Source organism: Podarcis pityusensis, assembly GCF_964106645.2.
Source record: "Podarcis pityusensis genome assembly, chromosome: 1".
Classification (NCBI taxonomy): Eukaryota; Metazoa; Chordata; class Lepidosauria; order Squamata; family Lacertidae; genus Podarcis; species Podarcis pityusensis.
Genome location: NC_138028.1, coordinates 128,387,836 through 128,404,023, shown reverse-complemented (window position 1 = coordinate 128,404,023; position 16,188 = coordinate 128,387,836). Strand labels below are relative to the sequence as shown.

General features: G+C 40.8%; 1 protein-coding gene across 3 annotated transcripts in view; it reads left to right on the top strand.

The window, feature by feature from the left end:
* The window catches only part of TRAK2 (trafficking kinesin protein 2), a 44,581-nt gene that overhangs the window by 7,815 nt on the left and 20,578 nt on the right, over positions 1-16,188 (top strand). For 2 of the 3 annotated variants that reach the window (XM_081016424.1, XM_081016425.1), the window contains 7 exons: positions 1,068-1,353; positions 2,002-2,196; positions 10,443-10,496; positions 11,035-11,111; positions 12,422-12,538; positions 13,455-13,664; positions 15,511-15,589. In XM_081016424.1, the coding sequence (XP_080872550.1) occupies positions 1,317-1,353; positions 2,002-2,196; positions 10,443-10,496; positions 11,035-11,111; positions 12,422-12,538; positions 13,455-13,664; positions 15,511-15,589 (769 nt within the window). In that variant the 5' untranslated portion in view covers positions 1,068-1,316. The remainder of the gene's footprint in view (positions 1-1,067; positions 1,354-2,001; positions 2,197-10,442; positions 10,497-11,034; positions 11,112-12,421; positions 12,539-13,454; positions 13,665-15,510; positions 15,590-16,188) is intronic. The other variant, XM_081016426.1, reaches the window with a different exon arrangement.

The following is a 16,188-nucleotide window of genomic DNA, read 5'->3' as shown; positions in this document are numbered from 1 at the left end:
TTCAGTGATAGTAGTTATAGATAAATAATACAGCTAATATTTACTTAGTGATGTCAGTGGTTGGTTGCTAAATATAAATATTCAATGTGACTGGATCGTTTAGTGATATTTTAAAGATGCTGAGAATCCAGTATAGATTTTGACTTATCACAACATCTTTAAATTGAAAGCAAGCAAATCGAATAGATACCTTTCAGATAGTGGGGAAATGAGGTTAATCGGTGATTAGAGATTTGATAGCTGTTATTATCCACACAAAGAACTTCTCTTTATGATTTCAGGATGCTAACGTTTATAACATGACACATACAGAACCAGAATTGCCAGCTTGTGAGGGCGATTAGGGGGGGATGACATCATATGCATGATGTCACACACATGCGATGGTGGGAGGGGCCAGGGGTGGAGCCAAACATAGCAGCAGCATGACTTTGATGGTTGACGGCTGCTCCTCCTCCCGCCGCGGAGGTTGCTTTCACTCTCCTTCCCCTCAGTACAGTAGAGTCCCTTGGAGTGTTCCAGTTAATGGATATGTGATTATCACAGATTATCCTTTAAATTAATACAAAGCATCAGACCCCTAAAAAGAATGTGGTACGGGTAGTACTTTATGATTCATAAAGTTGTCCTGAAATATCTTTAATATATTTGGGGAATTTGCGAACTGAATTAACTGGGGGAAATGTGTAACATTGTGTAATTTACCTTTTAAGAATGATAGCTTTGTTTATGGCATAGCTAATTAAGAAGATATTTGGGGCACTGTTAATTATCTGCAACCTGTGGACAGTCCTTGGGAGTTGATTCATGGTTCCAGGGAGAGATTTATCGGTGGAAACAGATAAAAGACTTGATGCCATTCCAGTCCTGCAGCTGTTGAACATGACTAATCATAAGAAAAGAGGCTAGTTGTAGGTGCTGTACAACTTGACTTAACTATTTCTGTAAAATCCTTAAGTAGTAAGAGCTATGAATTGTGAACCCTGCCTGTGTTTCTTCATAGAATGGCTTCCTGATATTTTGTTCAGCTTAATGTCTAAAACTGATTTTTTTCTTTTTATTTCAAGATGATGGCTGATCCAGGCAAGATCATAACATAAAGATCGCAATATTCAATGAGGCACAAGTTTCAAATGTGTCACCTCGGACCTAACACAGCTTAAGAAAGAAGCACATACTCGTAATGCCAGTGTAGACCAATGGCTGTTGTCTACTCTGGTTTTAAACCAAAACAATCAAACCAAAATGAGAAGGAGCAACACACAATGTGCATGCAGGATGTGGTTTCCAAATAACTGAAGTGTGAAGCAAACCTCATGAATTTCAACCACAGAGATTCAGAAAACATCACTGGTAAGTTGAAAATCAGGTAAAAGGCCCAGATATACCACTCTGGAATCCATTTTTGGATGAAGGGCAGTTTCTAAAATTTAAAAGTATTTGTCACTCCAATTGTTATAAACTGTTTGGATTGAAAAATGGGACAGATAGTTACACAACCTGGATGGACCCCTCATCTATACAGTACAAGTCAAAGTGCTGCTCCTTTAGAATATATATTTTTTTAAAGACATGAGTTGCAAAGGAAAATGGTCACTAATCTAATGCAAAGATTTATGTACTCACAGAACCTTTATCCAAATTGCGATCTGATCTGATCTACAGCTTTAATATAAAATAATGCATAAAAGCATTTCTACTCTTTAGTTAATAATGCATTTCACATTTATCAGCTAGAAAATGTGTAAGCTGGGGGGAAACCCACGTAGATGCATTTTAGTAGTTTGGTGCTGACAAAGCTGCTAATTTATTAGTGTTTATTTAGTTAAATGTACCAAGGATTGTGCTGTTTCTGTCTAGCCTAGGTTTAAATCACTATTGATAAGCTATCATGGCTGCTTTTATTGTCAAAGCAAAGCAAATAAATAGTTTCTTTAGTATTCATCCCAAAGCAGATTGGTATCCTGATGCCTGCCTGTATATATATATATGCCTTTTTAGATGTTTGTCCTAATGAAGATCTCGCTGAAGTTGAGCTGGTGAGCATGCTGGAGGAACAGCTGCCTCAATACAAGTTACGTGTGGATTCTTTATGTCTCTCTGAAAATGCCGACTGGACCCAGTCTCCAGGCTGCCACAGTCATGTCTCTGAAATCTCTTCTCCAGTTCTTTCTGAAGAGACCATCCGTTACATGAGTAAGTGCTTTTGCTCACTGCCAGGGACTGAAATGAAAAATATAAATGAACTGCTTAGGTGATGCCCTGATCAAATCCCTGCTCAGCCTCCGCTTGGCCTTTGTGACGCTGGACAAAGTGAGAATTACAGTGACCTGACAAGGCTGTAGAAATTTCATACAGTCTAAGTGCTGTATATCTGAGGTCCCCAACACAGTCCCAGGAGGCATCAATATACCATACTTTTCTAGGTATTTTCCTTTAAAAATCATGCTAAAAAATTGGGGTCATCTTATACATGGATCGTGCATAGGGTGGATGTTTGATTGGTTGCTGCTGCGGCTGTCAGCAGCTATTGGTCATGTTATTGGTTGCTGCGGCAATGGCTGGTGTTGATTGGCTGACGCTGTGGCAATTGGACGGGCGATTGGCAGCTTCTGCCGGCGATGGGACAGACGAGAGGCAGCGATTTTTAGCAATCCCCCCTTAAAAAAGCTCAACACTTGCCTGTTCCCTGCATTTTTGTTTACTCTGCTGAGTTGCTGTAGAACAGTAGCTCCGAAATCAATGCAGCCATTTTTCATTTCTGCACCAAACATTGTTGGGCTCCTGCAACCCCCCCAGCTGGCATGACCAGTGATCAGAAATTATGGAAATTACGACATCTTAAAGGCCAAGGGTTAGTCTCTCCCCGCTGTGATAAATATAAATGCAAGCTAGGAGTGCAATCTATACATGTTTACACGGATGTAAGTCTGGTTGTATTAGTGGGGCTTACTTCTAGGTAGGCATGCATAAAATCTCTCCCTCGTTGTGAAATTTAATCAGTTTCTAAGAGCAGTTGAAGGCCGTATAATAATGAGAAACAATAATGCTCATTAATGAATTTGTGGTTGCACTGAAACTTGAAAGTTTCTCAGGTCAAAGCTCATAACTCATCCATGAAACCATACTGGTTTCACGCCATGTTCTGCAGTGGAAAGTCTAAGCAATTTCAGATGAACATTGCATGAGTTCACATATTTTCAGTACACACACCCAGAAATATGTTTATTTCCAAATGTATCAGACTATAAAAAGTAGGCATAATGCTGGTAGCAATTCACATTTTATAACTCTTGGTCAGAGTTACAAAAGAACTTAGCTTATGGGGGAATAAATGGTTGGTTATAACTGAGAGAATTACCTTGGGTTATATGCAAAACCCTTAAAATAAACAGAGCCTTGGTATCTTTTTTTTCCTTTCATAACTTGATTATACAACTCTAACAATGTAGGTCTGCTTAAATATTGACTTATACAGCTTTTTATTTCCATGTTTTTCACTTTCACTCTTTAAGCTATTCTATCATCATAAAAATATTTGTTCAGTGTACTGTGGGTAGGTGTTCACATTTCTGGATTCTTAGAACCTAATTTTGCCAAAATGTTGAAAAGAGCCTTATGAAATGTTGGTTATGTACAGAGTTTGAAAAGTAGGCTTGGCCCCATAGCAGGAAACAATTTGCTCTCACTGAAAATCCCAAACTGTTCTCTCTTCCTAAACAGATAATTTGGTACTATTGAAGACAATTTGGTTAGGGCTGCATAATAATTGTTTTGGTCATTTTTTAACTAAAAACTAGGGTTGTCTTTTTCAGACCAGAAAAATATGAATGCAAACAGATGACTTGCACATATTTCTGCATGGGATCACACAGATGTGTAATGAAGTGTGTGTCATAAGTAAACCTTGTGTTTTCCCACAAAAACCCAATTTGCAATACTGTGTACAAGGCTTAAAAATTACAGCTCTTTTGTACTCTTGGACTGGAGGTGGTAAAGGCAATTATGGTCAACTCACAACTTAAACCTGTTTGTTGTTGTTTAGTCGTTTAGTCGTGTCTGACTCTTTGTGACCCCATGGACCAGAGAACGCCAGGCACCTCTGTCCTCCACTGCCTCCCGCAGTTTGGTCAAACTCAAGCTGGTAACCTTGAAAACACTATCCAACCATCTCGTCCTCTGTCGCCCCCTTCTTCTTGTGCCCTCCATCTTTCCCAACATCAGGGTCTTCTCCAGGGAGTCTTCTCTTCTCATGAGGTGGCCAAAGTACTGGAGCCTCAGCTTCATGATCTGTCCTTCCAGTGTGCACTCAGGGCTGATTTCCTTAAGAATGGAGAGGTTTGATCTTCTTGCAGTCCATGGGACTCTCAAGAGTCTCCTCCAGCACCATAATTCAAAAGCATCAATTCTTCGGCGATCAGCCTTCTTTATGGTCCAGCTCTCACTTCCATACACCACTACTGGGAAAACCATAGCTTTAACTATACAGACCTTTGTTGGCAAGGTGATGTCTCTACTTCTCCAGATGCTGTCTAGGCCTGTCAGCATCTAACTTGCATGAATTCATCTTTACATGCTTAGCCAGGAGCAGGGGGCATCCAGTGGGAAAAGCATCAATCCCACCCGTCTTTGCATTTGGGAGAACATCTGGAGGTGCAGGAAGTGTGTGTTTTGACTATACACTATTTTGGCTCTATGTGCTATCTCTAGAACTTAACCCCCTTGTAAGTTGCAAGTCGTCTGTATTTTTAGAGGGTTAATTTGTTTGGCTGTTCTGGTTATATGAAGTTGATCCATGGCTGCTTAAAAGGTATCTTAGTCTCATAGTATTGTATTCAAAAATTGATTAGTTTCGAGATGAACACATAACCACCTTGACTTTCTCATGCAATGTGAAGTATACATGTATTCTTTCTTCCTGATGCTTCCCCATCGTTCCCACCCCCAAAACTCACTTAAAAACGGTTAGGCAAAATGAGTACAGTCTCCCAGGAGATTTAGCGACAGGTCTATTCCAACACATTTTTTCTGCATCTCTACAACTTACCTGGTTGACTCCCATCAGTAACTTGTTTTGACTTTGTCTAGTTTTTCAGTTTTATGAGAACTTCGAAAAATTGAAATGTACAATATTTTGCCCCTCTCTGTTGTTACTATCCTCATTTTAAAAATAATAATAACTAGGGTTTTTTTACCAGAAGTGCAAAATACTCATTGTAGCATAACATGTGCTTTTAGTAAGCTGTTGCAGAAATGAACTAGTGGTGTAAATCTCTTATTTCTTTCCTTTCCTAACCCCTTCCTTAGAACAATATAAATATAATAAAACAGTTGGGGACAGGTTTCACACAGAAATGCTCATTCATAGGCAGCTAGGAAGTAGGAGAGATATTTTGCTTGGGTTTGTAACATCTGGATGTCTCAATGTGGTTTCTGTATTGCTTGATCTGAGATTCTAAATCACAGTCCTTAGATTGTGAGCCATCATGGCTATTTTTAAAAATTCTGTAAACTACTCAGAGCTCTTGGTATAGAATGGGATATAAATTAAATACCGTATTTTTCGCCCTATAGGACGCACTTTTTCCCCTTCAAAAATGAAGGGGAAATGTGGGTGCGTCCTATGGGGCGAATACAGGCTTTCGCTGAAGCCTGGAGAGCGAGAGGCTCTCGCTCTCCAGGCTTCAGGAAGCTCTGCGCAACCCTCCGGAGCCCGGCGCCAGCCTCCGGAGGGTCACGCAGAGCTGCCTGCCCTCCCGGGGTCCATTCTGGGGGAGGGGGAAGCTTGGGCTTCCAACTCCCTCAGCCCCGCAAGCTGCCAGAGCGATGCCGAAGCTGCGGGCAGCTTCTGCATCCCTCTGGGACCCGTGCTGGGGGAGGGGGAAGCTTGGGCTTCCAACTCCCTCAGCCCCGCAAGCTGCCAGAGCGATGCCGAAGCTGCGGGCAGCTTCTGCATCCCTCTGGGACCCGTTCTGGGGGAGGGGGAAGCTCAGGCTTCCCTCTCCCCCAGCCCCGCAAGCTCCCAGAGCTGCGTGTTCTGGTGGCTGGGGTCGGCGGAAGCTTGGGCTTCTCCCGCCCCAGCCCCGCGCCTGGGGGGGGGGGAAATAAATTTTTTTTCTTTATTTCCCCCCCCCCCCAAAAAAACTAGGTGCGTCCTATGGGGCGAAAAATACGGTAAATACATAAAACAAGGAATGTAAGGAAAGTAGAGGATAGAAATTATTATTTACAAAAAAGGAGTGCATGCATTCCCATTTAAAACTAGTTATACAGCTTTGGTGAATTTACTGTATCCATAGCAGATCTGCTGCCCTGAAATTCTTAAACAACTCTGGTCTGCATGGTCACAGCAATGCAACATCAGAATATATTCAAATGAAAGCTCACAACTATCAGTAATTAATTTAGCAGGGCAGAATCAGTATTGCATCGGATTAGAGTACTCTATGAACACCTACAGCTTAAGAATAAATAAGAAATCTAACTTCTATAGGAGGATTAGATCAAATTGCAATGCTGCATATTTTTAGAGTCCTGAATCTAGGGAACTAAAGCATCATTTTTCTAATGCACTCTGAACTCACTGTGCTGATAGTATAGTATTGCAATATAGCTCCTCCCTGCTTTATGGCACTACTGTTCAGGAATGTTTATTTCCTAGACAACTTGAGTAAATATTAGAAAGTTATTGTGTTGTGGCGCAGAGGCAGTGCCTGCTGCAGAAGGAAAAATACTGAACAAGCACTGTTTCTTGGCATATTCTCAACTGTTCCATATACACTCGGACATGGCACTAGACAACAGGGACATGAATCAAAATGAAGAGCTGCTTACAGCTGTCACTCTACAGGGTAAGTGGGCACATAAATACTTCACATAGATTCCTTTTATCCTGATTTTGGGCTAACTACAAGTTATCAATCCGGAATCGTTTTGTAGAATTGTAGTTGACTGTTGGAATAGCATGGTGGTAATCCTGACCAACCTCTTCAGACACAGTTTGAATATAGCCTCAGCCATAAACTCAGAGGCTGAAATCCTGACCCATTTACCTTGGAAGTAAGCTGCATTGAATTCATTAGAATTTACTTCTGAGTAGACATGAGTAGAACTGCACTATTAGTGGTCTTAGTAAGCCTTCTCTCTCTTAGCTTTTGAGGGAAGGTCCCTATAAGATACAGAATTAAATTACCGTATTTTTCGCTCTTTTAAGATGCACGCGACCATAAGATGCACCTAGTTTTAGAGGAGGAGAACAAGAAAAAAAAACCATTCTCTCCCTCTCTGCTCAGCACCTCTCCAACAAAGCGGGAGGAGAAACGGAAGGGGCTCCGTTTCTCCTCCCACTTCGCTGAAGGGGCGCTGCACAGAAAAGGAAAGCTGCACAGCGTCTCTCCAGCGAAGCGAAGCCAGGAGAGCAAGAGGGATCGATCCCTCTTGCTCTCCTGGCTTCAGCAAAAGCAACGCGAAGCCTCCAGAGCACAGCGGGAGTGCTCCCACTGCACTCAGGAGGCTTTGGGCGGCTATCCCTGAAGCCAGGAGAGCAAGAGAGATTGGGGCACACTGATCCCTCTTTCTCTCCTGGCTTCAGCGAAAGCTGCGCAGCCTGCATTCGCTCCATAAGACGCACGCACATTTCCCCTTACTTTTTAGGAGGGGAAAAGTGTTTCTTACAGAGCAAAAAATACGGTATACATCTTCTGCCTGGGAGCTAAAAAGCTGCTTCGGTTTATACAATGGGCTGACTCTTGCCCAGTGAGATCGTAGACTCCTTTTCTTCCTTTGATCTTTCAATATTTGTGGCATATTTGTCATGTTTGCCTATCCGTGAATCATAAACACAAAGAACAAATTTTGAATTACCATTGTGGTTTAGCATGGGAAAAAACAACCCATGATTTTTGGTTTGGGCATAATGTTTAGCCAGGGATTGTGGTTTGTTTCCTCCTGGCACTAGTGTGAAAGAGCAAAATGCACATGATCTGCTTGTGTATGGCAAGCTACGGTTTGCCATTTCGTGGGAATCCTGCCATTATATAATGCTTTTAAAATGTAGGGGTGTTACTGACCCATCTTGCAGGATAGTTGTGAGAATTCCCCGAAGATAATGTTTGTGAAGTGCTTTAAGAACGCAAAATTGCTAGAGCACTTTGAAGAATTTGATAATGCCATTGGTGGCACAGCATCGCTGAGCAACTGTTCTTAGAACTTAAGCTGTGATGGCATTTGTGCTTCCATTCTTTAAGAAAAATGAATTATTTCATTCCCTCTTTCTGACCTCTTCTCAAATAAGCTGTAAGCCATTTGGATATAAATAGAGGCATAAAAAATATTTGCGATCTATGTGTTTACTGTTCTCTATGGCACACAAGGCATTGATACTCTGTACGTCAGGGAGTGTCCCAGCTACATTTTAGTGGCCTTTGCATAATCCATCACCATGGCCCTTTCTGGTCAAAGTATTTAAAAATTAGATATTTAAAACAAAAGGCATCAAAACATTCATAAATAATGTGAGTTAACTATAACTAGGTGAACACTTCTTTGTTGGAGTTGTACAGCAGTGAAACAATGAAAAAACAGCTCAGTGTTCATAGAATGATGTACCCACCTTTTAAGAAATTATTGATGTTGAAATAGTCAATCTTTGCTTGCTAAGGTTCAGTTCTCTATATTTGCTCTGTGGTGGCACACCTAGGATTTACAATAAGGATAATATCAGGGCTTGCTTGTTATGGAACTGGCTTTTCCTCCTACTGGTTGGAGCAGAGCCAGGATACTTTTGCTGCTAGCTTTCACAGGAAAGTAAGTTCACTCTCCAGGGGAAGGGAGGAAAAGGCTAAAAAGAAGTTAACTTGAGACTCTGCTTATCAGTAATACCACAGGCAGAAATAAGGGGGATGCAAAATATCCTTTAATGTTCATTCTATTTTGGCTTCCACAAGCCCTTCCTTAGGGAACTTTAGGCTGCAGTCCAATGCACACTTTCCTAAGAGTAAGTCCCCTTGAGTATAGGGAGACATACTTCTGAGTAAGTAAGCTCTGCAATAACTGCTTTGAGGAGGCAACACTTGCTTCCTCTCTGTACCTTCTCACAGTAAAAGCCCAACATTCCATGCTATGGAAGCCTACAAATGAAATTCTGTTGGAATGGAAATTATATAACATGTTCCTATATCCACACCCGATGTAAATCATCGGAACCTTCTGTGATTTGTGTTAAAAAGATTTTCATGCCCATTGGATTAGATGCATTCCCTAAACCTTTTAAGCTGCAATCCTAAACACACTTTTCCGTAAGTCCAACTATATCCATGTGGCTTACTTCTAGGTAAGTGTGCATAGAATTTCTGCCTTAGTGGGAAATCAAATCAGCTCCTGCCAGCCGTTGAACATCATACAGTAATGAGAACCACAAGGTATGATGTTTCTTCAGATACTTGTGGATAATGAACACTCATTTTTTGGAGTGTGTCCAACTAAGTGTTCATCAGGTGATGTACCCATTTTTAAAGTTAATTGATGTTGAAGCAGTCACATCTTTGCTTGGTAAGGTTCAGTTATCTATCTTTGCTGTGTGACATGTATACACTCAAACATTCCTAGGAATTAAAAATGTTTGTGACAATAGCTCAGATGTTGCTTTTACAACTGCACACGGCTAAAGAGGACACAGTGCAACTTCCCACACACTACAAAATTTTATGGCTAGCCCAATTTTAAACCATATAATTTGTTTATTCATTTGGATAAGTGACTGGAATTGTGTTGTCCTAGGGGGTGCTGGCCTCATGGTAATCTGTAATCTCATCTCCTGAGGAGGGCAGGTGGCGGTTTTGTTTGTGTCATTGTTCTTTGATTATCTGCAAAATGAGAAAATAAGAAAACATGGTTGACAAATAAAACTGCGCATAAATGTTTCCCAGCTACTTTTCTAATTTGGCATTTTTTAAAAAGCCTGATCTGAAGCCAGAATACAATAGTATCTACAGTGTAGAAAGAGCCTCGTGGACTCAGGGGTTATCCATTCCGTTCTATGAGATGTAAACAGTTGATGTGCTACATGGCCTCTGTCTAGAGATCCTATTGTGTGGCACTGTGCAGTGCAAATATTGCTGCATGTGAGGATTTTCCTGTAGATGCCACTCTCAGAGTCAACTCTGTCAACCATCTGCTGTATGCACACATTCTGTCCAGCAAGGGATTCAGACCCAGGTGCTGGATGTACAGTTTTTACTGAGCCATTTCGTGCTTCTGCATACAGATTGCCGCAGCTGCATCAGGACATCTGACACAGTAATAGGAACTTCCTTGAACATTCAGGGCTATATATAGCAAGTATGTTTTGGTAACCGAACCACAAATCCAGAAACCACAACAGTTTTGTAACTATTGATGTTTTCCTTTTCCTCTTCTGCTTTTATTCTGTTCTTCCGTACTAGCTCTTCTTGAACTTCCCCCTTCTTCCTTGGCCGGACCTCGCAAACATGCCCAAGGTAATTCAAGTGCCCACCTGTTCCCACCCTTTGCATGACGAGATAGTAGAAATTGCTTGTTGTTTAACACTTCCATGGTTGTCATGCTTTTTCTTAATCTTTCATTGCAAACCTTTCCATTAAAACTAATGGCTAAAGTTTTGCTTTCCCTATTCCTCTTGCTCTCTACTGCTCCATACTGTTATTGTTTCATGTTTTCCATATACATTTTAACATGTCTTTCAAGCCATCCACTAATTCTCGCAAGTATCCTGGAAGTTCCCAAGTGTGTATCACTTAGGGATTCTGACTGGTATCCAACACTCCAGCAATGGACTTCCATTTGCGCAGTCGAACGCCTTTCTCTCCTGCCCCCTCCATGTACCCTTAAAATCATCTCTGGAGAGTTGGGGGACCTTTCAGAGCAGATCTTGGGGACACATGGAGGGGGAGGAAAGGAAACAAGTCAAATTGCATAATGGAGTGAAGCATGCGGAGCACTGGATTCAACCCTCTGTGTTTTGTTTAAACCACATTAAGAAGTTCTTTCGGTTTTCAGTTCTTGGCACAGACAGACGAGAGCTGGTGACAAACAACTGTAATGATGTTGAAGTGGTCACACATCTGCTGGCTGAGGTACAGTTTTTTGTTTTTTGTTTGTACTTGTTAAGGTTTATTTGCTGTACAGTGGTGCCTCGCAAGACGAAAAGAATCCGTTCCGCGAGTCTCTTCGTCTTGCGGGTTTTTTCGTCTTGCGAAGCAAGCCCATTAGAGGTTTAGCGGCTTAGCGCTACAGTATTAGCGGCTTAGCCGGCTTAAAGATCAGCTGATAAGCGGCTTAACGATCAGCTGATAAGCGGCTTAGCATCAGCTGTTAAGCGGCTTAAAGATCAGCTGATAAGCGGCTTAGCCATCAGCTGATAAGCGGTTTAGCGGCTTGGGAAAAAGGGGGGGGAAAGGAAAAAAAACCCCGCAGGAACTCGCAAGACATTTTCGTCTTGCGAAGCAAGCACATAGGAAATTCGTTTTGCGAAGCACCTCCAAAACGGAAAACCCTTTCGTCTAGCGGGTTTTCCGTCTTGCGATGCATTCGTCTTGCAGGGCACCACTGTACATAGGAAGCGGCCTTAAGCGGAGTCAAAGTATTAGTCCACCTAGCTCAGTATGGCTGATGTTGAGCTCTCCCAGACATACCTAGAGGTGCCCAAAACTGACTGAGCTACAGACATTCCTCAAAGCAGATGTCTGAGTTACAAGATCTCTTTAAAAAATTATAGCAGGCAAAAAGATTTATGACTCAAGTCATAAACTGCTGTGCTACCAAGAATTGGTCTGAGAATTAAAAGGGAATGTTTAGGCAAAAATAAGTCACATTTTAAAGAGCTGCAGATAATTATTAAAGGATGTTAAAACAGCTGGAGCTCACCTACTGAGTGCCAGAATCGCCATGTTGGCTTTTACAAACCACGAGCCTCGATTTGAACGTCATGTCAAAATAGGCATTGGCTTGTTCCCAGAAGTTGTGGCAACCACAAGAGAAGAATGATTCAAACACTGCATTAGCTGCACGCACCAATGTGATGATTGTTCACATTAAACAATAGTTTGTTTGTTTTTAACTGGTTTGGTACGAATTTATCAGCCCAGTGTGTAGATTCAGATAAACAGGCACATAAGAGATAACAAATTAGATCAGGCAAATTCTTAAGGAGAGGCAATAGTAAAAAGAAACTCTTAAGGCTTTGTTGAATTCCAGGTCTGAATGGGTTAAGCAAATAAATGTTAACTGGAAGATAGTTTCACATCGGCAGAGCTACCGTTGTGAAGGCCCTGTTTCGTGTGCTCAGCACCTAGTCAATTTAAAAGCAGACACACAAGCAAGACCTTAAATGCAGATCTTAAATTTGGGCAGGATCATAAAGTCCTCTCTTGGTCTTTCTGAGCAGAGAGATCGGGACCTTGAATTGGCAGCACGAATTGGACAAGCCCTGCTTAAACGGAACCATATCCTAACTGAGCAAAATGAAGCTCTGGAAGAACAACTGGGACAAGCCTTTGATAAAGTAAGTAGTATTAAACCTGAAGCATTTTAAGTGGCCGGAGGTGCTTGCTGTATGGTGGAAGATCAGATGATTGCATCAGACTAAACCCTCTACAGAAATGTGTATTTATTTGAAACATAATGTGATGTGGCAGATGAAGATGTTGGACTTTATGGAGCTGGCTGACCTGACTGGAAGAATCTGTGACCAGAAAGAAGAGGAGACTCAAGAGGATTGGAAGAAATTTAAAGAATATTTAGATAAATAGAAAATCCTTGGAAGTAACAAATAGGCTTAGGGGTAGAATATGAATATGTGGAAGTAAATATTATGGAGTACAATATTAATAAAGGAGAAGAAGTTAGTAAATGAAAGGAGTTAATATCATTAGAAATATGAATTTGGAAAACTTATACAGGTGATATAATGAAATTCAGAGGGGATTTGAGGAAGTCAGTTATTAATGTAATGAGAATTAGGTATTTGAAAAAATAAATTCTTTTTCTTGTGTGTTTGGTTTTTTGTAGCGTAGTATGTTTTTCTCTGTTGTGTGTTGTTTTGTTATGTCATTTCTGTGATAAATGTGGAAAATCAATAAAAAAAATTGGAAAAGAAGAAGAAACATAATGTGATGAAGAAGTCAAATCAGCCAGCAAATTCAGTATGAAAAATGTTGTAATGCTTGGTCAGTGTCCTATGTACAATGAGAAAAACAATACTATAATATGTCTTGTAGGACAGTGCGGAACTTGGCAAGCTATTTAAGCAGAGTTACTCATTGAGTCTCAAAAGTATCTTGCAATTGGCAGTTCAGCATAGGTAGCTACTGCAGAGAAATGGGTGGAGCCCTCCAATCTAGAGCTCCAATTCACTGGAGGTGGTTGCAATGTTGTGCATTGTTGACCGTGTTCAGTAAAAAAAAGTTGTTTGAAATCAGGTCCACCAGCTGCAACATGAACTAACAAAAAAAGATGAGCTGCTTCGTGTCGTGTCCATTGCTTCTGAAGAAAGCGAGACTGACTCTAGCTGTTCCACGCCCCTGCGCTTCAATGAGTCCTTCAACCTGTCACAGAGTCTTCTACAGTTGGATATATTGCAGGATAAACTCAGGGAACTGGAGGAGGAAAACATTTCTCTTCGGACAAAGGTAAGTTTAGCTACATTCATATTTCTGTCAAGCATTCTTAACTGGAATTGGGAAACAGATCTTAAGGATCTACTGAAACTCAGGACAAGCTTGTGATATCCTCATCATCATCGTTTCATTTCAGTACTTGCATTTTAAGGAAAAATTTCAAAGCAGTTTACAACATCTTAAACCATCAAATAAAACAATCCGGGATAAAACAGATATAAAGTATACATTCAGAGCATTTAACAGGATGCTCACATGTTATCTTAAAGATTTCAAAATAAAACATTACAAAGGAGAGCAGCTGCTGCACAGAATGCACAATTAATGCAGCAAAGTTGCATTAACAAGAAATATCTTAGACTTTCCAAAATAAAACATTACTAAAGGAAGTCAAATATAAAATGCACATCTAATTAACAAGAAAGTAAAATATCATAAGCACAGAACATAGCTACTGTTGCTGCCAATCCTGCCAATGGTGGTTCATGGCGGGTGGCAGCTGTGGAAGCTCAGGCTCAATGACCTGGGTCTGCGCTAAGTGACAGCCAAGATGGTCTGTGGCTTCTTCAACAGCCTCTGCTTTTGCAGCTGGAGTCAGTCAGGGACCCACCATTCCACGCCAGGTGGAAAAGGCCTGTAAGGCAGAGAGCAGGTCCTCCAGAACCCGCAGCCAAGATGGTCCTTGAGGATTTAGTTTAGAGTTCAGTCTCATAAACCCCATAGATACATTGTTCAGTTGGTTATTCTTTATATACTTAAGGTAAAGGGTAAAGGGATCCCTGACCATTAGGTCCAGTCGTGACCAACTCTGGGGTTGCGGCACTCATCTCGCTTTATTAGCCGAGGGAGCCGGCGTACAGCTTCCGGGTCATGTGGCCAGCATGACTAAGCCGCTTCTGGCGAACCAGAGCAGTGCACGGAAATGCCGTTTACCTTCCCGCTGGAGCGGTACCTATTTATCTACTTGCACTTTGACGTGCTTTTGAACTGCTAGGTTGGCAGGAGCAGGGACCGAGCAAGGGGAGCTCACCCCGTCATGGGGATTCGAACCACCGACCTTCTGATCGGCAAGTCCTAGGCTCTGTGGTTTAACCCACAGCGCCACCCGCGTCCCTTTTTATAAACTTACCATGTCTTTATTTTAGATTGAAAGTGACTTCTGTCTTTTGCTGAAGGCTTATTGTCTTTTTTTGTATTTCAGATGAAAATACTAATTACGAAAACCTCCATTTTTTAAAGCTATATTCTCTAACATCTTGTATGATATTGGTGATTTCATTTGTTTTCAGGCTAGTGGATTTCTCTGACTGTGTGTGTGTGTGTGTGTGTGTGTTTTAGAATTATAAGGGAAAAAATACAGAAGGAAAAATAAGAGAGAGCGAAGATACCAGAAAAATAAAATATGCATTATGAAGCATCAGTGCAGACATTCAACATAAGTACAGCGACACATTGCTAAGGTTTAACAAATACGTCTACCTATTAGAAAAAGAAAATGCCATGGTAATTAGCAGTATGTTGAACTCAAGGTGGATCAAACAGAAATGTTAATCTTAATTTCCTTGCTTTTTCTGGCAGCTTTTGCAGTAAACGGTTTCCTTTGAAGTGTCTGTTTTAGAATGTGGTTGGTTGATTTGTATAACCACCCAGCTTCATATTTGTTCATAGCAATTGGTGTTTCCTGAAGTGAAGGAAGTGGCTTAAATGGAAACAAGTGACACACTTAATTGTCAAATTCACAACATCTTAGGATATAGTGAACTTATTTTTGATTGGTTGGGGAGTGGGTAGAGGAGAGAATCTATTTACATGCAGGACTATCTTTAAAATTAATGAAGAATTCTCAATGTTTCTGAAGGCCTGCCATCTGAAGACTGAAACCATGACATACGAAGAGAAGGAACAGCAGCTGGTCAGTGACTGTGTCAAAGAGATCAGTAAGTCTATAGGTGGCTTCTTCCCCTAGGAATTAAGAAAAATATTTTTATCATTGAATATAAACTCATCAGCCACACCCCTATCTTTCCATGTCATAAATCTGTATAAGCAATTAGCCTTACTAGCATTGACCTCCCTTAAAGATGTTAAGTTTTCTAAACCTGCTGCAGCCAAAGGGTTCATAAAGCAAATTTTGACACAGGCAACAATGCAAATACATTTCTGTAAAGAAACATGAAAACGTATAAATGAAAATAGCAGAAAATATAAACCATGTGATAGCAGAAAATATAAACCATGTGATTTATACCATGTTGTAAAGTAGTTTCTCACTGGTCTAAACAGATTACTGTTTGAATTTCTGTCTCCTGTAAAGCTGGTCCATTTTTGTTTTTATTCCCAAACCTCTTTCTTTCTCTAATGTAAGCATGATATTCCAGATCGTTTTCTAATCTCTCACGCTTGGCAGTCATAATATTTTTCTAAAAGTTTTCAACTAACATTTTTGATGCTTTAATACAGTTTGCAATTCATTCTGTCTTAACAAGTAGAATACCATCTTTAATGCAAGCCCTGGAATTACTACATTATTCTTGGC